General features: G+C 51.8%; 5 protein-coding genes across 5 annotated transcripts; 4 read left to right on the top strand and 1 right to left on the bottom strand.

The window, feature by feature from the left end:
* Positions 1 to 59: 59 nt before the first annotated feature.
* SMAC4_09458 (uncharacterized protein) lies at positions 60 to 876 on the bottom strand (the record flags this gene model as incomplete). Its single annotated transcript, XM_003349058.1, has 2 exons — positions 60 to 730; positions 819 to 876. 2 exons carry the CDS (start codon positions 874 to 876, stop codon positions 60 to 62), a joined length of 729 nt encoding a protein of 242 aa, XP_003349106.1.
* An 8,475-nt stretch (positions 877 to 9,351) lies between these two features.
* On the top strand, positions 9,352 to 10,791 carry SMAC4_09653 (uncharacterized protein). Its single transcript, XM_066090993.1, has one exon. The coding sequence runs from the start codon at positions 9,810 to 9,812 to the stop codon at positions 10,779 to 10,781; it is 972 nt and encodes a 323-aa protein (XP_065946722.1). The 5' UTR covers positions 9,352 to 9,809; the 3' UTR covers positions 10,782 to 10,791.
* Positions 10,792 to 11,719: 928 nt separating this feature from the next.
* Positions 11,720 to 12,541, top strand: SMAC4_13604 (uncharacterized protein; the record flags this gene model as incomplete). Its single annotated transcript, XM_066091499.1, has 1 exon — positions 11,720 to 12,541. The coding sequence occupies one exon, from the start codon at positions 11,720 to 11,722 to the stop codon at positions 12,539 to 12,541; it is 822 nt and encodes a 273-aa protein (XP_065946721.1).
* A 2,997-nt stretch (positions 12,542 to 15,538) lies between these two features.
* On the top strand, positions 15,539 to 16,447 carry SMAC4_13603 (uncharacterized protein; the record flags this gene model as incomplete). The annotated part of the gene is made up of 2 exons (XM_066091498.1): positions 15,539 to 15,618; positions 15,808 to 16,447. 2 exons carry the CDS (start codon positions 15,539 to 15,541, stop codon positions 16,445 to 16,447), a joined length of 720 nt encoding a protein of 239 aa, XP_065946720.1.
* A 5,684-nt stretch (positions 16,448 to 22,131) lies between these two features.
* SMAC4_00053 (uncharacterized protein) lies at positions 22,132 to 24,630 on the top strand (the record flags this gene model as incomplete). Its single annotated transcript, XM_003351464.1, has 1 exon — positions 22,132 to 24,630. One exon carries the CDS (start codon positions 22,132 to 22,134, stop codon positions 24,628 to 24,630), a length of 2,499 nt encoding a protein of 832 aa, XP_003351512.1.
* Positions 24,631 to 26,983: the final 2,353 nt, after the last annotated feature.

Here is a 26,983-nt window from a genome sequence, read left to right as displayed (position 1 = left end):
ATCATCTGCTCAGTTAGTCTGTTGGCAACGCACTTGAAACACTTCCTCGTGCCGTTCTGCTAGAATGGACGAACGCTGCAGTCGTAGCACATGCCGGGGACCCTCGGGAAGCCCGCTTGCTTGGCGCCAGTCTTACGCTTTTTGTTACTCTTGGAGATAGTCTTTTTCGAAGTCTTTGCGTTGCTGCAGTGAGCACTGCCCGGTTTAGTGACGGGATGATGGCCAGAAGTAGCGACTGAAGCTGTGAAAGCGGGATTCTCACAGGCGGCAAAAGTCACCGTGGTGAGAGTTGTGTTGTTGATGTTACCAGCATTGAAAAAATTGGGAGAACCGAATAAGGGATGAGCGTTGTTGATCGTGGCGTCATTCAGGACAAAGCCAATAGCGGTTTTGGTGTTGCCCTGGGGAAAAATGGGATCAAACTTCGGGATAGAAGGGCCATTGGTCGACGTCTTGTGATCAACCTCCCAGTGGAGGAGAACGGGATCGATAAGTTCATCAGGCACGATGTGATAATGACCGATTTCCTTATTGTAGAAGCCATGACCGTGGGATTTGTGGATGATATCATCAAAGGTGCTGTTGTCCTTGTCGTAGACGATGTCGGCGCTCAGAAGTATGGTGTCGTGGGTTTGTCCAACAGAGGGAGATGGAGTAGTGTTGTTCTTGAGTAACTCGATCGGGTACTGCTCATGGTAGCCGCCAATGCACGTCTCACAAGGCATATGGTCTGGATTCAAACATGCAAAAGGTCAGCCTTTGCATGATGTCAAACCAATCTCCTCTTTTGCGTACATGCATGTTAATGTATGACGTACCTTTGCCGGGTTGACCGCCCTTGCTTCGGAAGGCTTGCGGATAACAGATGTCCGGCATCGTAGTACTGGGCCAGGTTTTCCATGGACTTCTCAAAAGCTGTTCACGTTCAATGCTCGATGCAAATTTCGGGTTTGGTGAAAGGAAAACAATGAAGCAGCATCAAAGGCATTAGAATGGCTCTTAACAGCACCAAGCTATTCGACAGCCGCTTTCCGAATCAGCCAAAGTGCCAGTTCAGAGGGGCTGTTCATAAAACAGTCAATCCACCGAAACATAAAGACCTTGAACAGCAAATCCGTCCCAACCACTTCTTTTTCATTCTTTCGTCTGATGTCGTGATGGCATCGCAACTTGAAACCAAGATGTTCGATCGCATGGCCCACCTAAAGAGAAGGACTTAAATGCCTGGCCGAGATATGACAAAGGACCTGAAGACGAACAGCTAAGTAATATAAAAAGGAGATTCTAGCAATTACACACTATCTTGTACGGTTAGTCTGAAAAAAAAAAAAAAATTTGTCGGCAATTTTCGCATACCACGCACCGCCAGAGACACATCGGATGACCGACGTTGGGTTTAAGTTGCGACGAAGGAGCCGCAATGGAGATATACTTGCGGTAGCCAATCATGGTCGCCACAGGATCTCAATCGGGAAGGTATCAGGGATCCTAAGATCCACTAGCAAGGGTTAAGGCTACGCTAAGTGGGTCTTTGCTCAACGTCCAAAATTGCACAATAGCAACGAGCGATGTTGAATAGGAAGGAGCCTGTGCATTGCACCTTCCCAGATGTTTGTTGACAAACAATGGGGGAAGGCACTATCCCCTTTTGGGACTTAACCTGATTTTTCTTGTGCTACCACTGCTACTTTCCTTGTCTTGGGCGGTGAATGTGACAAGGGCAGTGTTCTGGGCTTGGAACAGTAGTTCAATTCCGCTGATAAACTACTTTGGTCTCGAAGGCCTTGTTGATCTTCTCAACCTCCAGGAGAAGGTTGGGCTTCCAGGCCTTCTTATGCCAAAGGGAATCGGTACGTACTTGAGGTACGTATCAAGCCTTGTTGCCTGAGGCTTCAAAGCCTCTATCTAGCAGTCTGCATACATGTGGATCTTTATGCCTTCATCTATTCTCCATCTTCCTTCTGGCGCTGTCATTCGTCTGGGCGCCGTGCTTCTTGCTTGGTTTGGCTGTGTTACTTCTGGGGATTGTCTCATGATGTTTCAACAGTGTTTCAGCACTTCCCTAGTTGGCTCGCTAGCCCGGTAGTGTCGGAAGGGGCTCGGGTAAGTAGTACCCGTGGCCGAGAGTCCGGCCGGGGTGAGGATCGTAGCCCTGGGGTCACCGGGCATCTCGAGGCTCATTGAGGTTCTGCTGAGCCTTGCAACCCTAACCCTTGGACTGTGGGCAATGTCCGTGTGACAGTGAATGACACCGGCTCTTCCTTATTCTTCCTTTGTTTCTCCTGTCTGCTTCGTCGCCTTGTTGCCTCCCTCACCGCTGTCATTGAAGAATGACTTTGTAATTCTGGGCGCCTCATCTCAGCTGAGACTGGAGACCGTCTCCTGGCAGCCCAAGTATCTGCTCCTTCCGTGTTGACTGATGAGTATCGTTGACCGTTGCTTGTTTCCTTCTGCCGCCTGCCGCTGCGCGCGCCGCACACCAACCCATGCGCGAACTGTTGCACCCCGCTGAGCCCTCGGCCTTCGATGTCTGGGGACAGCGGGAGACTCCCTGGTGAGTTCGGAACATGTCGGAGGGAAGAGGTACTTGAGCTTGGAGTACTGGCCAGGGAGACCGGCCTTGCAGCTATCGGGTAAACCCGGGGGATCGGCATCACTTCGCGGCTGCTGCCGCGTTGCCTATCTATTCCAACTGCGCCTCGCTCTTGGAGCAACAACGTCTCATTGTCGAATAGCCTCCATCAGAGCTAGAATGACCATGCGAAGGTTGGAAAACACTGCTTGAACCTGAAGAGATGGTTCTATTGCCCTCAAGGGATGGTGATTGGGCCAGGAAGCGGTGATTTCGTGGAGGACTGAGGTCCAGCACTGGCGTCCGATCCTACCCCGAGAGAATGCGTACGACCTTCCACATAGTTCCCGCTATGGATCGTAACTCCCTCCGCCAAGACAATAGATCATGGTTGCAAAAGCTGCAGGAAGGCCGGGGAAACGACACCAGGCTTGGAAAGGCTTGCTTGAACCTGAATCAATGGTTATATGGACCCAATCGGTAGTGTTCCCAGTCAGGAGCCGTGGTTCCGTTGACGACTTGGTCAAGCGGTGGCCAAGCTGTCCGAGCCCGAGAGAAGGGTACGGGTGGCAAAATAATACCCGCTGTGGGTCGTAACTGCCGCAACGTCTAAACGATACCTCACGGTTGAAACAGCTACAAGAAGGCCAGACAGACGATGCTAGGTTCGGAAACTCTTGCTGGTACATTGAAGAAGGTTGTATCGACCTCCAAGGGTGGTACTTTCAACGCGAAGCGGTGGCTGCGATGATGACTGACGTCCAGCACAAGCCGTCGCATCCAGCACCGAGAAAGCCCGACCCGCCTTTCACGGTAATCGCGTGGTCGATCCTGTGTCCCTCAGCGTCATGTGGTGGCTGGTTTTAACGACGAAGGCGGAGGGCGTCATCACCTACAGGACAGACCAAGGGCAGATACACAATGGTAGGTTCGGAGAGCAGGAACCAGGAAGTCTACGGTTATTTTTGAGCCCCTGGGCTCAACTGCCTGGATACAAGGCTGCTAAATGCAGTTCTCACTGACAATAGTAATGGGAAGGAAGAGGGAGGTACGGCTGAGATCACCGGTGCCAGGATAAAGGGCTAAAATGGGTCCTTTGGGGATTCAGGGGTTGAGCGGCCGATTTGTGAACGTTACGAAAGGGGCCGTTAACTCAATAAAATTATGGGGAGACCGCCCCTGGAATATTGTGACGATACGCCGTCCTGCGTCAGCACAACAGCTGGTGACCTCAGCGAGCACGTTCGCTCGATCCAGGCGTCCTGCAGCCACTGCATTGACTGGGTGAGGGTCGAATTGTCGAAGTGAACGGAGTGAACGAAGACGAAGGCATCACGAGGTCAGTGTGACGAACCGTAAAAGCACAGGAGTATTATCGCTGGGATAGAACAATAGAGTGACGGAGTAGTAGCTAAAAGGTACTGGTAGATTGTGATAGCTATTGCTTGCTGAAGAACCCTAATATAGAAGGCCGGGAGGCCTTCTTGTATACTGGTCTTCAGCCTTGTCCCGTGGTCCCGTAAACTCGGGACACCGAGACCGGGTCCTATCTAATTGGTCAATCTATCTAAGTCCGCTGATTGGATTGTAACAGTCAGGAGTGGTGGTGAACTTGTTGATTGAAGGAGGAGAGAAGGAGGACGAGAGAGGGGAGGAGACCTTCGATATAAATACATGTGAGGATCGATAAGAAGAGAGATAACCATCTCGTTCAACAGGGATATGCGGCAGAAATGTGTTGTATGTAGAGCTGGTCAGGGTGAAAAAGGGGGATAGAAGAAATTGAGGATTCACGTCAGTTTTGGAGGTCTAAGAGCATAACAACCTTTTAGGGCGTTTTCCGCGTCATAATGGGTCCAAGGACGTTAAGAAGTCATTTGCATGCAAACATTGGGCCGTCGTCTTCCACCAAACGTCACTCGAGACCAGCAGACAACATCTAAAAACCCTATGAGGCTGGAAGTCATTGGCTCTTTGGTTCAATTGCCCGCCGCCCTCCTTTCGTGTAATCCCTTCAGTTTCAGTCATAGTGGTCCATGACTCGTTTCTTCTTTGATTCTTGCCGGTGCAACTGCAATTGCTTCCCACAGCCATCGCTGCAGGTATCCAGGACACATGCAGAGGCGGGCACAGAGCAGGCACGCCAGAAGACCTGTATGTTTTGTTCTTCCCCCACCCCCAATCTCCTCCCCATTGGAAAGCAAGCGCATCATCATTCATCGTCCTTTCCTGGCCTACAACTCGGTTGATTCCGGCCAAAATATTTGACCAAGACCCCTTGACTGTCCTACGTTTTTTGGCGGCCGACCATTCTGGCAAACTGCGAAATCCGGTTGACAGACTTAACACGCAAACAATCACCAAACGGGGGTTTGCCTGGTGGACTCATAACTGTGTCGCCTTGATCGTGGTTGTTTCTCTATTCTAGTCATTGCATTACTCGCCTCTGAACATCCTCCTCCTTGACTCCTCCAAGCCTTTCCTTCCTGTGACTCGTTTCATCGTGTAGATTGGTGACTCCTTCAATGCCGTCGACATGGATGAACACCTTTGCGAAGCCATTATATTACGTTAGGAGCAGCTCCCCGCTGCGGTCTTCCGTCGTTGCAAGTCTCTTTGTGGTATTTCCACGCTTTTTTGTTCACGTTGTTAACCGCGCCAGATGCAGTAGCCGTAGACAGCCTGATTCCTCCCCAATCCAGATGCCAACTCCTGCCCTTTGTACCCTGCCGCCCTCATCCCCATTGTATAAACCGGCAGTTCCTGTCCAGGCGCCAGCAGCTCCCTTCTGCTTTGTTAGTCTTGTTCCCAGCTGAGAGGCCGTCTTTCAGCCTGACTAGGCCGCCTTCCCAACACCACCACTCGCTAACGTTCACTTGATCGTACACGGACTTGTACTCTTCATGGCTTCAAGGGCCCTTCCCTCAGTTTGTTGGTCCCTTCTTCACGGCGGTGCACGAGTTGACATCGAAAGCTTCGAAGCAACTGTGGCCAGGAGAGGCCCTGACGAGGGCGACTGTTTTGGATCGATTGGCAGTCGGCCGTCCCCCTCCTTCGTGATTGTCAGTCCATCCTTGCTGGCCGTTGAGGCAACGGGCAATTCTTCGCAACAGCGTTGCACCCACTGCTCCATTGTCGAGATGGATACGTATTCGAACATCCTCGTCGAGAGGGATAACGGCGGTCGGCGATGGGGGGTATAGGGCTTTGTGTAGGCCCGTTCGGCGAATCGCTAGGTTATAACGGTAAGCGTGGATGGAAGGGTAGAGCTAGTAGAGGAGGAAGGTGTTTGTGGTCTCTCGTTTCGTGATTGGGGGATAGTTTAATCGTGTGGCGGTTTGGCATTCTTGGCTGTAGAGAGAGTGGTTAGCACTCAAATCCGAAAGATACGAAAACACATCCGGGCCTAGGTGTGAAAGAGACATCACAGAGGATTCCAGTCAATCAGATATATACATTACCGCCGCAGTCTGGCCAACATGGATACTAGCGTTGTTCCGTATATACTTGCTGCGCTCAAGCTCAGGAAGTCACGTCCCCAGTGTGCTGCATGACTCTTTCAGTGCGCGATCGAGGCATCCTTGGATCGGCTGCTCTTGATATCTTCGCTAGAGCACGTGCGGTGTTCCATGGGAGCTAAGCTTTCGGGTGTTGTGGACGTCAAGTATCTCCGTTACGTTGCTTGGGAACACAGGCTGCGTGGAGCGCGCTGTAGTTCTTTTTTGCCTGCTGTCGCCATGAGTGTGGGACCGGTATGGCGCAGGCAACGCTGCAAAGCAAGCGAGGGCGGGGTACAGGATCGGAAGAAGGGAGCTTCTGGGGGTCAAAAGCGGTACCGGATTCTGCCGCCTGTGTTTCACGGAGGACCTATGTGACCCGACAGTGGCAGGCCCCCTGTAAGCGCGGTAAGCGCAGCAGCTGGAATGGGAAAGTGCGAGTGACGTAAGCGGCTCGGGGATATCGGGGTATCGTACCCGAGTGTTCGGTGGTTCGGCTGCAGTTTCCCCCCTCGGTTTCACATGCTTGGCGCTGTGAACTGTTGAAAGTACACACGTCCCCGTCCCTGCCTGCCCTTTTCGCCTTGCAACTTGTTTCCCGCTCTGTCGCTGCTTACCCGAAAAATTGCTACAGGTTCCGTCATATACTGGCGGCTCGCCCACTGGGCGATTCGATTACAAGTGTTGGGCCGCGTTTACGCTATGGGCAACACATGATTTACACTGGCAATAGGCCTCGGTTTGCCCTCGGATCAATGGTTTTGGTGGACAGTTAGGGCATTGCTCTTAATTTTGTATGCTAGACTCACCGGTGCGGCACGTCTCATGCCCTACGGGAGGCGGAAGTAGACGTTAAAAATAACAACAACAACAACAACAAAAAGCTGCTTACCCGAAGCCACTCATCTGGTACCTGGGCCATCCGCCGGTCATTTCCCCGAGACATCCTGAGCATTTCGTTTGTCGAACAAAGCACGCAGCTGCGCATCCGACCATCCTCAAGCCTCGAACGCAGCTACCAAGACTTCGTGAACAAAGAGCCCCAGGGTTCCCTTAACAGCACATTCCTGCCCCTAATCGGTACCGCCTAGCTCCCTACCCGTGCCTCGGTACTTCGTCAACACGGTTGGAGGAACAGAAGCCTTAAGAGCCATTTCCGCGACGGTGCAGTGGCCAGCCGGATCAACATACCTCCACGGCGCCCACCAATTGTCACAACAAACTACTCGATCCGCAAACGAGCACGTAACGACGCCCGGCTTTTGTCTCAATCAACCTCTCTTCTCATATGGGCCTCATAATATTAGAGTACAAATACGCATCCAAAAGTCAACTGCCCATCTTGTTACCTTCTCTGGCCGGTACAGGAGATCCGAAAAGATGGCGTTCCTGGCGTCGCATCAGCTTCGGGTATGACCTTCTCCAGTTGAATGCTCAACACACAGACGAAGACAGCTGACATGGCGTGACAACAGTTGGCGCAAGAAAGAATTGCAAGCTCAAGTAACAGTAACAAGACATACACATCCTACACTTGCGGCCCGACCATATCTTCAGCCACCGACCAGCCTCAGTCCCCTGATTCGTATGGCATAACCCAAACTGACTATTCCACGGCCATCACGGACAAAAACTACCCTCCCCGTCCTCACTTCTCGCACCGTTCGCTCGATGGTTGCGTCGCGCCCCCCGGCCTTGTTTCCGTTGGTTGGATATATCGATGCACAAGTGACGGACGCGAGTCAACCCAAATGGAAGTATTTGGCGTACTACCGGTCCTTCAACAACATGCCCCGTCAATGTCTGAGTCTCCAGACAACCCATCACTTCCCGTTCCTCAAAAATATCTTCCCAACCCCATTTTCATGGAACAGGACCGCATTCATCACTTCAATCTGGAACCTGCTTTTTCGGATGCTGAGGAGGATGAGGACATCCAGCTCCAAGATCAAGGTCCTCTTAACCCTCAGCCCGGTCCGCTCAATCCCTCAGAGCCTTCTCAAGTTTCACAAAATATCACACTTTCCCAGGAGGCCGCTTCTACTGTTCCAGTTCCGGTCAGGCCAGCTCAAGTCTAGCCTGCTTCAGTCAAGCCTGCTGCGTGCAAGGCGGCTAAGCCCACCCATATCATTTCTACTTAGTCTGCGCCGGCCACGTCGTCTACCTAGGCTAAGCCAGCCCGTCCTCGAGTCATTATTACAGCTACTTGCAACTTCTGCAGGGATGTGGGCGCCTGGTTCACGTGCCACTGGTGTTAGGAGCATTGGGAGGTCTCGCCAAATGACTTGATTTGGGCTATGGTAGAGGAGAGATATGCCAGAGGCCATACACTACCACTGGCTGTGTTCGGACAGAGATGGACGTTAAGGGAGGACGATGTGACGAATGCAGGGACAAAGGCGATGACCAGCAGAAGCGGTGCAAAGAAGACGGCAAGCCCGCCAGCCGTGCTGGCGGTGAAGACTCGAAGAAGGCAATGTAGACCGGTATAATAAGGCATAGAGTGAATTGAGTAGCGTGTGCTCTTCATCCTCCATCACTGCTTTATGCATAAGAGAAAGACACATAGAATACGACGAGGTAGCGTTGAAGATTTGAATCAATACGCATAGGCCTAGCCAGGAACTGATACGAGGATCCGGTAGATTCCCTTTGGGTATCATATATTGTGACAAGAGCAATTTTCTGGGCTTGGAACAGTAGTTCAATTCAACTATTAAACTACTTTGGTCTCGAAGGCCTTATTCAATCCTTTCAAGCCTTTCATCCAGGCTGGGCTTCCTGGCCTTCTTATGCCTAAGCCTTCTTCCTTTTGATAGGTACGTACATTTTCCTATCGGCCTAATCTGGCCGCAGGGCCACAAGGCATCTATCTAGTGTACACTATTTTGCTCACATGTGGATCTTCCTAAATAGTTTCCTTCAGTGTTCTTCCTTCCTAGTCTTGCTAGCGCGGCTTAGCGTGGAGGCAGTGCAGGCGGCAGTTGTGTTGTTGGCTGGAATACGCCGAAGGCGCTGAGGGTGCTGAGGGGATTCCGGGTAAGTCGTGCCGTTGGGGGAATAGACTTCCCGAACGTGAGTGTGGCGTGGTTGCCTGAGGCATCCAACGGTGTGGCAAGGCTTGGGGTTCAGCCGTGCGGCTCTTGGGGAGATTAGTGATGTAGTCGAATGTCCGTGTGACATATATCGCCTGGATTTCTTGTTCTCTTCGACGCCGAGCGCGCTTGTTTGCCTTGTCTGCTCTCCTCACTTGTCCTCCAGTCTATTCAATCCAGATCCATCATGAATCAGTCTCATAGCCGCTCATCAGCGCAAAGTCCAGACGTACGATACCTTCTTCTACACAGTAACCTGTTACGATCCAACCAAAGTTTTGTAAGCTAGCTAGATAAATAGACCAATCAGGTTGGACCCGAAGTCTTTGGGCCTTCGGGTCCCCGGGTCCAGTACACCGGGTCCAGGGAAGAGCAGTATAAAAGAAGGCCTCCCGGCCTTCGTTTATAAGGCTCTTCAGCAAGCAATAGCTATCACAATCTACCAGTACCTTTTAGCTACTACTCCGTTACTCTATTGTTCTATCCCAGCGAGAATACTCCTGTGCTTGTAACGGTTTGTCACAGCTATCCGCGACTCTTTGAACTCAATGACGGGGTTGACCCCATCCCAGTCAAGGTAGGAAACGCTTTGTTCGCCTAATAACGCCCACTTGTGGCGCTCGCTGACACCCTTGTTTTCTCCAGATGGTGACTGAGCTGGAGCGCCACGCCCAGTCTCAACACAAGCCCAATTTGAGTGATGCCTCTCCTGCGCCTCTTACTCAAGAGGTCCCCAACAGCCAGGGCTGCATCAAGGATACTTCAATCTGTGCATGCGACGACCACGCCCCTTCTATACCTTCCCAAAAGACACGCAGCAGCACTAGCTCGCCCGAGGATACTTTATCCCACTCATACGTCGACCTTCCCCCGTCCCTCGCCGGAACATCTTTTCATTCCGACGACGAAGCTTTCCAGCCCGCTACCGACAATTCCGACTACCCTCTTCGGCCCCTGATCGAAAAATGGGTTCCTGACAAAGGTGTCACCTCCACTCCCTACATCAACAATTCCCCCGCCGTAAGATCCCAGAGCCATCACCAAACTCACCATTCTACGAGAACAAGCCGCACGGGATGCCACACAAAGGAAGCCATTGGAAACACTTTGCCCGCCCGACGTGTGATTCCGACGGCAGCTGGAAGACACTCAACCGTCCATGGCCAACAGCCTAGCGGAAGCTTGAACCCGACCGACGTCATCGCAACTTCGAACCGTCTCTATCAACCCCACCACGAAGTCACTGCCGACAATGGCACTGGTGTCCTGGACAGCGCGCCTAATATCAGCTCCTTGGGATTAAACCCAGTTCTCAGCCCAACCGGCAGGCAGTCCGCCAAGCCCATGCCCCCCAGCGAGGATATCACCGTCGGCACTGAGGATGTCATTGAACCCATTTCATTCCCCACACCCTCCTCGCATGGCCATACCAGCACCATCAGTACGCAAAGCACCAACAGCGCAGTCCCTCATCCCGACGATGAGCTTGTGCTAGCGTCCGAGTCCGCAGGCGAGGACCTGTCTCAATCCACGCCCATCCCTCGTCCGACAACAACCTGCCAGGGCGCGAAGGACAAAGATACAGGTGTCCGAATGCCGCACGATGCCCCCGTCTAGCAACCGGGTGCACGCATGTTGTTGTGGTGGGGCCTGTCCCACCTCTGCCATTCTGTGCGACGCACAAGGCAACGAAAATGAAGCAGTTGATGGTTGTATTTTTGTTGCTAGAAGGAGAAAGAATCTGTGGAGAGGTCTGGAGGGCTAAAATGCCAGGAAGAGAGGCCGTGCGTGGCGTGGTGTGCGTGAATGGCACCCGTGCACGTGCCTCCAACACATTCACTGGCCTTTGTTATGTGGGTCCATGAGCTCACACCACCATTGTATTTAGCCCTCCACATTTCTTTTCCTTTCTTGTCTCCTGTGCTTAGCAGAGTCAACACACTTCTTGTGCCCACGAACCCAAGAGGTTATGAGCCCTCTGCATGCGATCGAATCGTATCGCATCGCTGCGCGCAGCTATCGCTAGTATTGAGAACCCAGAGAAGAGATAAACAACGAGCGACACCGAGCGCGAGTCCCCCAGAGAACCCCAGAGAACCCCAGAGAACCCCGCGTTGTCGCAACACCGAGTGCGCATTGCTTCAGCGACCAGAGACCAGAGATTTCATTCAAGACCAGAGATTGTCAAGCGACAACGAGATCTAGAGAACAGAAACCGTTATACGACTTCAATGAAGATTGTCGGTAATTCGAGACACGTCTACTTGCACACCACAGTCCCTGAGATTCCTATCGAATCAGAAACAGAGAAAACAACCTACACAACTACAAACAACTACCTCTTTATTCAAAACAACGAGAATTCCGGCGCCATGTCTTTCAACGCCGCCACTTTGATTCCCTTGAAGGGCGAATCCAACCTTGACGCCTGGGCGCGCGCACTGAAGGTTGAGCTTGCCTCCCAAGGCCTGAAACCTTACGTCACCAAGAGTATTCCGGAGCCCAAAGTTAACGACAAAATCAAGGATAAAGACAAGAAGCGCCTTCACTAGTGGATGATGGATCGCGCTAAGGCGATGTCTGTTATTCACTCTACCATTCGCGACGAGAAGGTCCAGAACGTTCTGTCTATCAACGGCTGGGACGAGGATAATGACGATCCAAAGTATCTATTCGATTTCATCAAGAACAGCATTTCCAGTGTCACCAATGAGGCCAAGAGCGATGTTCTCGACGAGTACCAGATCATCAAGTGTGCCTCCTTCGCTACCTTGGAGGCCTTTCTCATGCGCTGGCAGTCTCTTCGCAAGCGTGTCAAGGACATCGCCTACAAGATCGACGACACTGTCGAGCTTACCAACCTTTTCAATGCGATGAAACACTCCTTTCCCAACGAGGCTTTATTGTGGGCCGCCGACATGAACAAGAACGAATTGACTACCATAACCTTCCTGGCGAGGCTCTCTACTCTGGCCAACACTCAGAAAAACTATACCAATATGGTTGCCGCGAAGGTCGAGGTTAAGACGAAGGATACCACGAAGGAGGTTAAGACTGAGACCAACGGAGATGAGCGTGTCGCCTGTGACATCTGCGGCAAGAAGATCTACAAGAATTTGAAACATTTTCCATGTGGCCATCATCGCGTTCCCGGCACTCCCGACTGCTGGTGGTGCGATCCCTACAAGGCTCCTGATACCTGGATCAACAAGAAGAAGGCGATCGGTTGGCTCAAGAACACCGGAACCACGGCCGCCATCGCGGGCAACAACAGCAACATCAACAACCCCCCTACGATCGCTGGCGTCAACTCCAACCTGATCTTTGGCCTGGGAGGACTGTCGTTTGACGACGATCTTGAGGAGGATTTTCACTAGAGCTCCTGACAGGTGTAGAACCTATTCAGACAGATAGCGTTCAATGTAACTTCGTCAAAGTCCAACAAGCTCCCGAGGCAACAAATGTGAATAGAGATACCGTGCTATTCGATAGCGGATGTGGATCCAATATCTTCAACGATGTGAAATGGTTTACAGAGTTACAGCCACTCCCAAGACCAATCAGTCACCAAGTCGGTAACGGCCAGATAACTAAATCATATCATATGGGTGTCGTGGAACTGAGTCTTCCCACTATATCAGGCAAACAGATTACGGTCGAGATCAGAGATGCGATTTTATCCCCATCAACACCAGTCAACCTTCTCACGACAACCGGGTCACTGGATGGTGGAATGTTTTGGTCTATGGAGACGAACAAGATCAAATTTAGTAAGGGAAAATACATGGGAGAAGAGATACAATGCAACTGGATAGCCAACCTTCCAATCTTACCGACAATGGCACCGAGAGATATCGACGAGAGATATCAGGCCCAAGCACCAAGGCTTGCCTTATTAGCGTCTATCAACTACGATACAATGCATAAACGACTAATGCATGCAGGAAAAGAACAAGTCATAAAGGCTTGCCGTGACACGGATATTACCCTGTCAAATATCGGAAAAACGAATTGTGATGCGTGCCTTCGAAGTAAGGGAACCGACATTGTCTACAAGGTGTCAAATCCAGTTGCGACGAGACCACTTGAGTTCGTAAGGATCGATACGTGGAGCCACAACGTTGCAGGTCACATGGGGATTAGGCACGTTGTGCACTTTGTCTGCATGGTATCCGGTTTTCACTGGGTAAAGATGATAAGACAGAAGAGCGAGGGGTTGATAGCCATTAAGGAATGGAAGAGATGGGTTGAACTCCAGACCGGCCTAAAGGTAAAGGTTCTGGGGATGGATGGAGGCACAGAGTTTGGCTTTGGTACGAAGGAGTTCCAGAACAGTGAAATCATGGCTTGGGGACGACAAGAAGGGCTTGAAGTCATGAAGACACCAGCACACACCCCGTGGATGAACGGCGCACCAGAAAGAGCAGGAAGAGCGATGATGGAAAAATCAAGAGCGACAATAATCGAGCACGACATCCCTATCGTACTATGGCCTTTGGTCGTCGATGCGGTAGTCAGGGTCATGAACATACTTCCAACAAAATCCAACAAAGAGTACATCAGTCCTCATGAAGTTCTCAGCAGAGCAGCAGGCATCCCGAATCCGAAGCCCAATATCCATCATTTCCGAACGTATTATTGCACGGCATATTACCATATCAAGAAAGAAAGAAGGATACAAGGCGACAAATAGGCGGAGCATTCGAGACGAGGCCACTTCGTTGGTTATGCAGACTTGAATGGGAGGATCTTCTACATCTGGGACCCAGAATATCAACAGCTGGTCAAAGCGAGTGCCGTAAGGTTCCTTCAAGATTCATCTAGTCAGTCAGAAGAGGAGAGGGCCGTCAAGCATAGTGTATTCTTCTCAGACCAGTCGATGGAGGAGGTGGATAAGGTTCTGCAGAGCAAAAAGGAAGTCTGGATTACAGCAAAACGTCCCAAACCCGAGGAGCTGATAAATGGACCAAGTGTTACATCTGAGCGACATGGGGGGGGTGACACAGAGGAGTCAGGGAAAAGAGAAAAAGGTTACCATGACGGATCAACAACAGGAGGAACCCACGATTGATTCAATCTTAGGCCTTAACCCGACAAAAGATATCTCAACACTTCCAACACCATCACCAAGTGTAACGCCAGCGCCAGAATTAGCTCAACAACCACCTCCAACAATAACAACACTACCTACGATACAAGAAAAACCCAAATCACCATCCTCGGCCCCATCAAAAACATCAACAGAAACAACTTCCTCCGAGGAGTCAACCCCGTCACCAGGCCCAACTAAACAACCTCTAGGTCCAGACCGAACCCCTCTAGGTTCGCGGGCTTCAACTCTAGGCCCGACATCAATTCCTCTGGGATCGTCGAGACAAATCCAGGGTCCGAGGGAACAACAGAGCGTTCCGAGGTTGGAACTACAAGAACCCGGAACACAACCCCGAGTGTCCTGGAAAGCAACCCCGCAGTATGCGAACCAAGATGTGATGACCTCAATTGAGCAAGACCAAGAGGATGACTTCCAGTCTTTCGATGACGATGACGAGTTTGAGCCATTCGATAACTTACCCTATATTAACCCTCATGATCCTGACGAAGAAGACCCTATCCCACCGAGGCGAAACCAGATCAGATCAGCATCCTCATCCCCAGATCCACTCCAGGATACTCCTTCGAAACCACCAAAAATCACGGAAAACCCGAAAGTAACAACGGACCGAGAATCAGCAACCACGGAGCTGGAACAGGCGACAACGGAGTCGGAGAAGGCGTTGCCGGAGTCAGAGGGGGCGCTGTCAGCAGAGAAAGAACCGACAACGGACCAATCTACCGCATCCGCGGGGGCGGAGGTGACAAGAACGAGGAGACCGAGACGCCAGGCGGCACCGCAACCGGGTACGCTAACCGGAAAGCAAATCGTCGTCGACAGCAACAACAAACCCACTAGTGAACTCCCTATCTTTTACCATGTTCTTCCAGAGAGAGGATTGATTCTTGACAAAGTGGAGACCCTGTGTTTGACGGCGGGTAAGGTGAAGCATGATCTTAAGACTCATTTATCCTCCATTCCAAAGAACTACCGCCAAGCGAAGAAACGCGAAAACTTCGAGATATACTGGAAGCCGGCTATGGAGAAGCAGTTGACAGCATTGGAGGAGAGGGGTGTTTATGATCTGGTTCCTTTTGAACCAGGCATGGAAGTCCTCCCTGGGAAATGGGTTTATGATGAGAAAGAAAATCTGGACTTGAAGACAGTGGACCCAAGCGCACGATGGATGGCTTGTGGCAACTTTGAGCAAGGCTCATGGGATATTGAAGATGTCTACGCGGCTGTGGCAAACGCAGCGAGCGTAAAGATCTTCCTTGCACTCATGGCAGTCCTGGAACTCGAGTGCCATCAGTTTGACTTCAATACGGCGTTTTTAAACGCCCCCATACCTGCAGAAAAGCGGTATTACGTGGAGCAACCGACTGGCTTGGAAAAAGGACCAAGGGGTGTAAATCGCTTGGTTTGCCTACTGAGAAGAGCTCTGTATGGATTGAAAGCCAGTCCTCTTTACTGGTTTAATACCTTATTGCCCATCTTGAGAGGATTGGGCTTTGAACCAGTGAGCTCGGATACTTGCCTGTTCAGCAATAGGGAAAAGGGAGCACTTCTGGTATTATATGTGGACGACTTTCTGATTGCGGCACCATCAATAACGGCAATCTTCGAGATCAGGGACCAGCTCCTTCAACAATTTAAACTCAAGCATATGGGCGAAGTGAAGACCTTCCTGGGATTCGATGTTGTTAGAAATCGGCCAGAACGAACTGTCTTTGTCTCTCAAGCCAGATACACCAGAGCGTTGATTACGAAGGTCGAATACGACGATTTGTATGGAGTCAACACCCCATGGCCTCAAGATGTCAAGGTTGGCGACCACAAGACGGGTGATGAGCTGCCAGACCAACAGAAGTCTCACATCAAGAAGACGGGCAGCTTGAACTATCTTTCGATGGGTACCCGTCCCGATATTACGTTTACCGTCAACAAGTTATGCGAGGCCAATGCGAAGCCGACAGCGGGTTCGCTGACAGTGATGAAGCACCTGTTTCGGTACTTGATCAAAAATACCGATGTGGGAATCGTACTGAGAGGAAAGCTGTCACCATCAAACATGGACATGAACGCATTCGGGGATGCTTCCCATGCTGATGACCCCATGACTCGTCACAGCACTGGCGGGCATATCGTATTCATTGCCGGCGGCCCAATCTACTGGAAGTCAAAGAAGTAGGGCGTCGACGCTGGCATCAAGGTTGAGGATTTCTGCAAGCCGGCCACAAAAACGATGAGTTTTTGAGATCACCCCTTACGGAGGAGCGCCCCAACAGAATCCATCGAAGACAACCAAAGCATGCATATAGCTTTCGGAACCAAGACAGCATGGCCGGGACCATATGGTCTGGTTTGATGGAGGGGCAGGAGGGGTGCCTGGACCGCCCGACGGGAGTAATCGAACGGGAGTAATCGAACGGGAGTAAGCGAACCCGACAAAAGCAACAAAACCCAATGAAGGCCTCGTCGGGACTCGGCAACTACTGGAGAGTTGCACGTTAGCATTGAAGAATAGTGTATGAATATTGTGGGGGAGGGTTTAACAGTCCGTTCCTTCAACGAGCAGATTAGCCTCGAGTCAAGGACTTACAAAGGTAGACCAACTTTTGGTACCGGCTCATGGGAAAAAAATGGACTAGGTAGATAACATAGAGAGGAAAGAACAAAAAAAGGATAAAAATAAGGCGACGTTGACAAATTAGAGCTCAGGCAACTTCTGAGAATGACATAGTGCCCATCTAGGGTAGCGGAATCGTTGTATATAAACATCACCACGTCTCCCGTGCGAACCTACATCACGTTGCAATGCCTGGTGCAAGCTTTCATGAACACATCCCAAGTCTCGAAGGCAAACAAAATCAGTTTCCACGACAGTTACGCCGAAATCGAGCGTAAACGTCCCTCTCAGCCTGAGCCGATTGTCGCTCTTCTGACTGATGCCTGCAAGGGTAATGAGGATAAAACGACGAAGAAGATTGCCGTTTACAATCTGAAGCCTCTCGTAGAGAAGCCCGGTGCCTGCAAGTGTATGAGCCCCTTGAATGCTTACCCAAGGAATACACTTCGCCGTCATGAGGCATTACCTGGCCTCACGCCAGAGGAATTTGGTGCTGTAGCGGTTGTATTTGGCAACGCGCACCCCGCCAGAACCCTCTGTGCCAGAAGTGCGATGACAAGCGCCAGAATCGCAAGGATCGCGCGGCGAAGGGTGGTGGTAGAAAAAAGGTTGGAGATGGCGGATCCTTGCCGCCGTCAAGCTCCACAAAGACCCAGACGTCCACCAAGGACTCGAAGTCCTCAACGTTGACTACTAAATTGACGACGTTACAGTGTGATATCCTTGATGACAGTCACAAGGTTGTGGACGGTAGAGTGAGAAAAGCTAAGAATGGACCCAAGAAGTGGTATGTTGGGCTATCGAGCGCGGGAATCCATTGGAAGTGACGTGGAAGATGAGATCTGCCAACCACGAAAGAGGGCTCTGAGAGGACCTTCGAGAAAAACCAGAGCTCAGGCTCATGAATCGATACTGCGAGCAGGGAAACTCACGGTCTGATAACGTAGAAGAGCCTGAGGGATATGCGAAACCTGCAGAGCATCGTCGTAACTTGGAAGGAGGGAGGTTGTAGGATGGTTTTGGAGAATAGTGTACGAGTATACTCGGATTTGAGAGGATCTTATGAGCATGTCATGGCTTCATGTCATGACTTGAATCCCAAAGCTCTACCATCTGTTTGGCCACGAGGGACGTAAGCTGATCCTATTCCAGCACGGGTTTATGAGAAAAGATGGGTGAAAGATACCCACAGAGATGGAACGACATATGAGATACGACTCCGGAGACCGGACTGGAAACCAGAGCGGAAGAACCAGGAATACCAAATCAGGAGACTCTCGGATGGCTGTATGAGATCTTGCCACAGTCGTTGGTCGGAGACGACTGGACCTGATATCCTTAGGACCATCCACGGGGTCATTCCTTGGCTTCGCGCGGTTCTCAAGCTCGGTCAAACAACAAGCGCTGACGAGTATCGAATATCAGTGGATGGTCATCATTCGAAGACATGAAGCTGGATGGGAAAGGGAAGAAAGTACTGGAAGGCGTTGGTTGACTGGCCTGGAGCCTTGTTGCTATTACCTTGACACAGCGCCCTAGCTAAGAGAGCAGTCGCTGGCAGGCCGGAACTTCATACTACCGAGAATGGATGACGTAGAGACAAAGACGAATGGAACGGTGGCATGTTCACAAGTGAAGAAAGAGGTGATCGCAACAGAGATGAGGGGCGTCATCGGGCTTCCGAGCTCGGAGCCGAAAATCTTTCAGTAAGGCAAAACTTGTCACATGTTGATGGAACTGGAAGGCACGTTGCGAGGCGCACTGCCAACCACATCATCTATCAGTACATTATCTGGGTACGTCTCAGCTGGGGGCCGGTGCATGCTGCCATTCCGCCTTTCTACATTGCCTTTGAAGCAGAAGGGAAGGGGCGAAAAGGGATAATCATCGGACCGTCTCTCTTGGGCAAAATTGCATGCAGAGGCGGGATTGGGAAGGGTGTCGGGACCGACCCCGTCTGGTCTGCGTCTTGGTCAGCGACGACTGCCACAGCGAGCGCTGCTGCTCCTTCTCACAACCAACCAAACAAGCACTAGGGGTAGGGCTCAATACCAGTGAGTCTGCATAGCATAGTCGGCAGCCACAGCGATTCGTTTTCAGCCAGGCGAGAACGAACGGAGTTGTGTCGTGCCTTCCCGTTTAGTTGCGCTCGTCATCCTTTTTTTGTTGTTGTTGTTGTTGTTGTTGTTGTTGTTGTTGTTGTTGTTGTTGTTGTTGTTGTTGTTGTTATTTTTAACGTCTACTTCCGCCTCCCGTAGGGCATGAGACGTGCCACATCGGTGAATCTAGCATACAAAAACAGGAGCAATGCCCTAACTGTCCACCAAACCCTTTAATCTGAGGGCAAACCGAGGCCTATTGCCAGTGTAAATCATGTGTTGCCCGTAGCGTAAACGCGGCCCAACACTTATAATCGAATCGCCCAGTGAGCGAGCCGCTAGTATATGGCGGGATGCGCTCGTCATCCGTAAGGTATGTACAAGTACAATGTCAACACACTGGGGGCGGTTTGCAGATTGAAACAGGCCATCAAGGGTCTCATCAGTGACGTCCCTTATGATTTGCCACGGGGCCATTCGGAGTGGGTCTTCCGATCTGGGTCTCAGGATTCCGATCGGACACCGGGACAACGCCGGAAGACGGGACGGAGTTACTTGTCGGGCCCTCCATATCGGCGCCTGGTTACCACAATAGCGGCTGAGCAAACAAGTCCAGTTACCTTGACCGAGTCATACAGATTGCCGCCATCTCATACTGCATTTTTACTATTCTTCACCAGCTCACAATTCCCTGGCATTGGGATGGCGTTGGGGGAGGTGAGCCTGCGTTTCATCGTATCGTACTGGCCGTAAAGCGGAGCGCTGAAACTTACCACCGTTCAGTAGGGTTAGGGGCTCACCCCGGGAAATTCGCCCGCGCTCGGTTTCACCTTCTTCTCTTTCCCACTTTGCATCATCTTCCACCGACTTGGCCGCCAAACCGAGAAAGCCATGATGCGCATGCTCAGATTCAATCGTCCTCTCACAAACATCGTAAAGCAACAAGGCAATTCAGGCTTGTACCTACTCAGAGAGGAGCATCCCTGTTCTGCTTCGGCTTATCAGGCGGGGGGAAGCGAGATATCCGGGGCGGGTTACCGACGCACTGGCCCTCACCCCAACTGTCGCTCATCAGCGCAGCTCAACAAGAAGTTGGTTCAACAAGGCCCAGTTGCTATCGCACTGAAGTCCGGGAACACATTTACCCTAGAAACATGTTCATCGCCACAGGCATTCATTCTCTGTCCAACCAGGTAGGTCTCAAGTAGCGCGTACAATCGAGAAGTGCGCGTGTGTCAATCCATGCTAATTGGAAGGTGATGGCAGATTACGTAGTCACACAGAGAATGCTTCGAACTCTCTCGGCAACTCGCACAGCGCAGGCGTCGTTTCTATCACCGCCACGACTATGGCCGTAACATTCCCATTTCTCCTTTGCAAAGGCATGCCATGGGGCGCCCTGAAGGTCGTTCTGCTGCTCTCCAAGCGAGCCCGCCTCATCAGCCTACAGGCGTTAACACCAACCGCTGCATCATCATGCTCAACGAAAACGCTATGGCTCTTTTTGCTTGTGGCGAAGTCTACAACACTGATTACACTGTCACCCCTGCTGCTGGCTCTAGCCACGCATCATCGATCCCTGATGACAGGCACAGGAACGCCAACATGGCGACGTCGAACGGCCAGCTGGGTATCCCTAGTAAAGCTCTGCTTCATGAATGGAACCAGAGTTGCTTCGACGAGGCTTGGAAGGCTGCAGCAGGTCCAATTGAGGGATCCGGCTGTGACGAACCGTTACAAGCACAGGAGTATTATCGCTGGGATAGAACAATAGAGTAACAGAATAGTAGCCGAAAGGTACTGGTAGATTGTGATAGCTATTGCTTGCTGAAGAGCAGTATGAAAGAAGGCCGAGAGGCCTTCTTTTATACTGCTCTTCCCTGGACCCGGTGTACCGGACCCGGGGACCCGAAGCCTTCGGGCCTTTGGGTCCAACCTGATTGGTCTATCTATCTAGCTAGCTTACATAACTTTGGTTAGATCGTAACACCGGCCTGAATTGAAGGGACACACCTCCCGGTGACATCGACAGATTACATGACCATCCGATTGAGGATCTCGACATCGGCTTCATCCATAGGATTCCAGCAAACAGAGCTCTAGAGAACAATCATGCATCGACTGACATTGGGCATGCTCACGAGTGTGCTGAGGTCACGGACATGGCTTACCAACGGAGCTGCTATGCATGTCACTGCAGTGTTGGAAACTTGGGAATTCGAAAGCAAAAACGACCGTGCTTGCATTGCATAGCATATGGTTCCATTGCTTCCTAGGGCTTTCGCACATAAAAAGGAAACCCGGAAAATTGATAATCGAGAGGCCTGGCACGCAGTTATAAAGGACAACTCATCCTTTCTATCGACAGACGACAATCACGCATTTGCAGACAAACCCAACTGCCAGACTTCCAACCGTACATAGCCGGACCCCAAGACCGTTTACCAACGTTTGAGGTTATTCGGCACGGTTTCCTTCTTCGCCTCTTCCCCATCGCTCTACCCGCAAACATCTTTTTCATCTTTTCCATTCAGCAACTCCTCGTCTCCTGCCTCGACTTCCTGCCACGTCACACCTCTTGCTCAACAACCAAGCTGCATCAATCGTTACTACCAACCTTCGTCGGGGCGGCCCAGTATCCGGATAGTCGTTCGCACTGACAGTCCATTACTCCCGCCGCCTTGAGCTTGGTCGAGCTTTCAGTTGATCCTTTGCCTTCCCGACTTCACACGGTCAACGAACCCGAGGACCACCAACATTTTACCGGTTACACGCAGCATCAAGTTGAGCAGCCGTTTACTAGTCGAGACCACACGAGACCAATTTTGCCCTACAAACTTTTCCTGAGGAAGTCCTTTCCTCGGAACCTAAAGCGGGATAACCAGAATCATTAACTAGCGACAGCAATAACGCTCCCGTCAGCATCACGTGGATGCACACACCCAGAGGGAACAATCTTACACATCTTCCTAACTGTTGGCCCAGTTTAGGCTTGTGATTCCCTTTTTTTCAGGTAAGAAGCTGCAGCAAAGCCATCCGAAAACCAGGAAAACCCAAGTTGACACGCAGGAAGGCAGACAAAATTATCCAATAGGCAAGCTACTAGTTTGTGCATCGTTCGTCAGCCTACCCCTACGGACCACAAACATGAACTGGTACGAAGAGACATTTGGTGTCGACTCGGCCGTCGCTCCAGAGCCACCTGTTTCTGGCCACTCTGGATGGTCTCTACGCCGGTGTGCCCAAGAAGCCGACAGTGGCTTTTTGGATTTTTATTACACAGACGCTGATGATAAAGCCGATAATGCCGTCACCTCGGAGCCGATTCAACCTAGCCGCGAAGAGCCATCTGTAGAGGTAATTGGTACCTCTACACATTCGACCGCGCCGCTTAACGACTCTTCCCGGGTAACATCTCGTCAAGACAACGTCACACAAGGCATTGTTACCCAGGGCATCTCGCTCGACGCCACGGCCTTCATTGGCACATCTGCCCCTGCGAGAACTGCATCGGGATATGGGACACAGGCCGACGGCCTCTCTTCCCACGAAGTCTCGCACCTTAGAATCTCCCCCAATATTGAACATGTCGACGCTAAGAATGGTCTCGGAGAGGATAAAGTCGTCAGTCCCTTGAGGCAGGAAAATGGCACTTTAAGTGGATTCCATCATGCGAATGTCCTCGAGGCTCGTGCTCCGGTCAATGGAATCCCGAAACGCCTTCATGTGCACCACGATGATTATGCCAGCGGCATGGCGAGGTCTAGCAGCACTCATCAAATTGTTGTCAGCGCCTTTGATCTTTCGACATCCAAAGTCGTTGCTACAAAGGACATTCCGCCCAACGACACCATCATGGATGAAGCCCATGACGACCAGACCAATAAATCCCATGGAAAGCATGCGCCTGCTCAAACTGGCATTTACTTCTTTGCGTCACAGACAGAGGGTACATATAACATGCAGCAGCCTGGAGCAGGTCAGTTGGTCAACGATGAGAATCGTCCCTGGAACTTCGATTCGTTCCACTCCGTCCTCTATTCTTCCCCCGATAAGAGCCACAATCCCAACCCGGAACATGGAAATCCCGGCTGGACTCTGGTCCAGGCCAAGCCCAACAAGTTGGGCCGTACTGGTACCATGCATTGCCCTAACGATTTTAACGTGAAGTTGCCCGTGCGCAATAAGAACTTTGGGGGGGATAGTAACTTCTCTCTTAGCTACGTCCCCCACAGTCTGGAGTCTCAGCATGTTTCTGCGCATGAACGGCAGCGTAACCTGGGGATGGCCTCCAATGTTCCGAAGGACCCCAATCCCATCACGTCCAAATTTGGCAACAATGGGGTAAATTCGGACAAGGAGCAGGCAACTGAGTTCGAGGACAGTTTTATGCATGGTGGCAAAAACGCCATGTTAGGCACCGCCACACAGGGGGGCTTTCCACTTTCCTTGCCCTGTAACTCTGCACAAATCGAGGAGAAGAAGGACGGTAAGAACACCACTGGTGGCGGAGAGACCAGCACCAGCACCACCGCGTCTACCAGCCGGAGCGAGGCAGCAGTCCACGGGGTTTCCAATGTCCCTCCTCAGTCTACCAAGCGCCAGCGTCGTACGGCGCCGGCACCGGCACCGGCATCGGCACCGGCACCTGTCCTCGCCAACCCTCCTGGTTTCGCGTTTGATGTCCCTCGCCCTCACCACATCATCGACAGATGGCCTGTCAGTAGACGTGGGCGGTTTGTCCCCGGCCAGAAAGTTCCCCTAAAAGTCCTGGATGTTTCTGCACCTGTGTACTCTCAGGAATACAACTCGCAGTATAAGATCTTCTTCAACGCCAACGGCAACGCCATGATTCCCGATGCTGGCCATGGCCATGGCTATGGCAACATGAACATGAACGGCGGTACCTCTTCGCTTCTGGTGACTAGCTATTATCCGCCCTTCGCCCTTCCTCCTCAAGACATAAACCCCTACAGTCTCATCAACCTCACTAACTCTGGAATTCCCGCTGGCAACGGCAACATCGCCCCTTCTTATCCTCCTAACCTTGATCCGAAATCCGAGATCCCCAAACCCGAGGATGTCATTCCTGCCCCTGCCAACGCTGCCAACGCCAACGCCAACCATAGAAAGCGTCGCGCTCGTGGTGCCGCCGCCGCCTCTTCTACGGCTGGTGTCGACGAGAATGGGGAGGGGTCTGCTGGAGGTAGAAAGATCAAAAGGGCGAGAGTTTCAAGGGCGAAGAACACTCCCACCAAGCCAAAGAAGACCCCCGCCAAGCCGAGGAAGAAGTCGGTGCCAGGGCCAAACCCAGGGCCAGGGCCAGGGTCAGGGTCAGGGTCAGGGTCAGGGTCAGGGTCAGGGTCAGGGTCAGGGCCGAGGCCGAAGCCAGAGCCTGGACCGGGACCGAAGCCAGGGCCGGGGCTGGGGCCCGGGATTTCGGGAGGTGGGATGTCAGGAACTGGGATGTCGGGAGGTGGGATGTCGATGGGAGGAGAGGGATACGGAGGAGGATACAGGGGATATGGAGGATATCAAGATGGTGCTGCTGTGACTGCTGCTCCAGTTATGGTAGGGGGTTTAGTATACCTACCACAAGATCCCGCAGCGTTGGGTTTGACGGTTGGGTCGAATCTCCGCGATTAACCCTCGATCGGGTACCTCAAGACTACCTGTAGGGTTGTTGGTATGTTTTGTAAGAACAAACCCTGAAACCCAACGCCGCAGAATTCTGCGGTACCAGTCGGCAAATGCAGTCAACAGTCCTCAACAGGCCCGGCCGGAGTTGGATAGCGAGGGCAGCGGCGTGGAAGGAAGAGGAAGACTTTTGGATACAACCAGTTGGTTGACTACAGGGAAGTGAGATGATGGGCACATGAGCGCTGCCGTCTCACTATTACCGTATTCTGAAGCTTGTTTCAGGAAGCGATGATTCGCCAGTGATCATCCCAGCGTTATAGAAGTATAGATGGTAAACTCCCTTACGGATCTTACAGCAAACGAGTACCGGCAGGGATTCCCTTTGGAGCGCAACACCTGCGACATCCTATTGACCACATTTGGCTTCGCATTGGATTTTCCGTCCAACGAATTGACGAGTTTTAGTGACTGGAAACTGGAATGCGATATCATCAACTGCGAAGTGAAAACGGAAGGAGCGCGTTGCGATGCGTTTGTACCACTGCCAACCCCAGGCTGGAGTGCGACTTTATCTTGTTGTTTCCCTCTACGAAAGTCTTGGTAGGAGTCGATTGCTTCTTTTCTTTTTACCCCCTCGAATCCCCACGCACAAAATCAATGTCCTCTCGCCTCGTCGCTCCGTCTGCTTTGCTCACCACCTGACTTTGGAACGTTCGTTCACGATCTTCGCCCTTGTCTCTGGAGTTGATCGAACGTGGAAGGCACACTCAGGCGTAGGTAAGCGTCGTCAGAATTGCGCAAGGTGAAGTACGCCCATTAGCTCTCTCACGATTCCTGCTTGCCGAATTCAGAAAGTCTAGCGGTACGCAATTTGATGAGCGGCGCCTAACCGCCACGCCGGGCCTCACGCCCCCCGAAAGCCTGTCACGGGGCCTTTTCCACTATATAATTGCCAAAAGAACAGTACGTGCAGTTTTGGGTCTTCGCTTGCTGGGAAGGTCAACAACGAAAATCGAAACAACTTGGCCAGCGGGCAGCGCATAAGGTACCTACCGGCCACCGAGGACGTCGTGGCGCAAAAGCCCGGTTAAGGCCCTTTTATTAATTGTTTCTTTCTTCCTTTTTGTTTGTTTGCGGACTTCAACTGCCCAGCCAAGTATTGCACAGGTAGGTAAGAAGCCCACCAAGAGAATGCGATTCCAAGCTAACGCCAAGGTGATAGCAGGCTACGAGACCGAGGGTTGCCAAGTTGAAGCACATAATTGAGCTACCTTGAGGGTTATCACGCCTTCCGGCTTGCAACGGGCAAGTTACTGCCAGGCTCGCGATAAGCTTCTTCGAGGAGGCGTTTGCCGCGGTTTCCAACGCTTCGGCCGCCTTTCACACAGATTCTGACGGCTTACCGAGCTCCAGAATCGTTGACGGGGTTGATTGGAGCTGCCTTGATCAACAAGTTGACAAAGGAAATCAGGGCCACAGGGATGGAGATACTCTGGCCGTCAATGGCACCCAATATGGTTTCCACGAGGGCACCAACTCCCACCGCTATGGAGCAGATGAGCCGAGCAACTCTCATGTCATCGGTGCTCACAACACCATCAACGACGGTTACCACCAGCCCCACGCTGGCCCAACGAAGCGAACAATTTATCTCCCAGCCAGCGTCGACACAGCGAAGCGAACTATCTATCACCCAGTCCACGTTGGCACGACGCAGCGAACTAGCCACCACCAATCGCCCGGTGACACAACGAAACGAACTATCTGCCACCCAGCGGGCCTTGGGGCAACGAAGCGAACTATCCACAACCCACCCTACGTCAGCACAACGAAGCGAACTATCCATCACCCACCGGGCAACAGCGGGGTGAGTGAGGATACAGAGGAAAAGGTCTTGTGTCGTTTGAAGCTGGGCTTCTACTCCTGTTCGGGCTGTTATCATTGTTCTGGGGTCGTCCCCAACGTGCTCGATAAGCTTTGCCGCGGCAAGCAGAGGGAAAGGCGCGCAATGCTGGCCGCGAGGAGGAACGCAGGATGGGCTGCGGCGCAGCTGAACCATGAGGCCAACGCAGACGTCGTCAAGCCGAAGTGCAAACTTAACCAGAAGGTTTGGCGGGTTTCATTACGTCCTCTCCGCTCAAGAGGGGCGCTTCGGCTACTGGTAACGATGCAAGAAGAGTCAACAAGAAGGCCCGCGTGGCCAAGGAGGCAAGCGAGGACCCAATCAAGAGACCTGCAAATCCTTTGCGGAAAACGAACGGTCCGCGAAAGCCTCCGGCTAGCGAGTAGTTTCTGTGGCAGGCTTTACTGGTTGACGACTCGGGCAAGTTGTCGTACAGCACAAAGGATGACTTGGTAT

The sequence above is a fragment of the Sordaria macrospora genome, chromosome 4 (genome assembly GCF_033870435.1).
Source record: "Sordaria macrospora chromosome 4, complete sequence".
NCBI lineage: Eukaryota > Fungi > Ascomycota > Sordariomycetes > Sordariales > Sordariaceae > Sordaria > Sordaria macrospora.
Note: the sequence above shows the minus strand (reverse complement) of the source record. Positions and strands in the feature narration are given on the sequence as shown.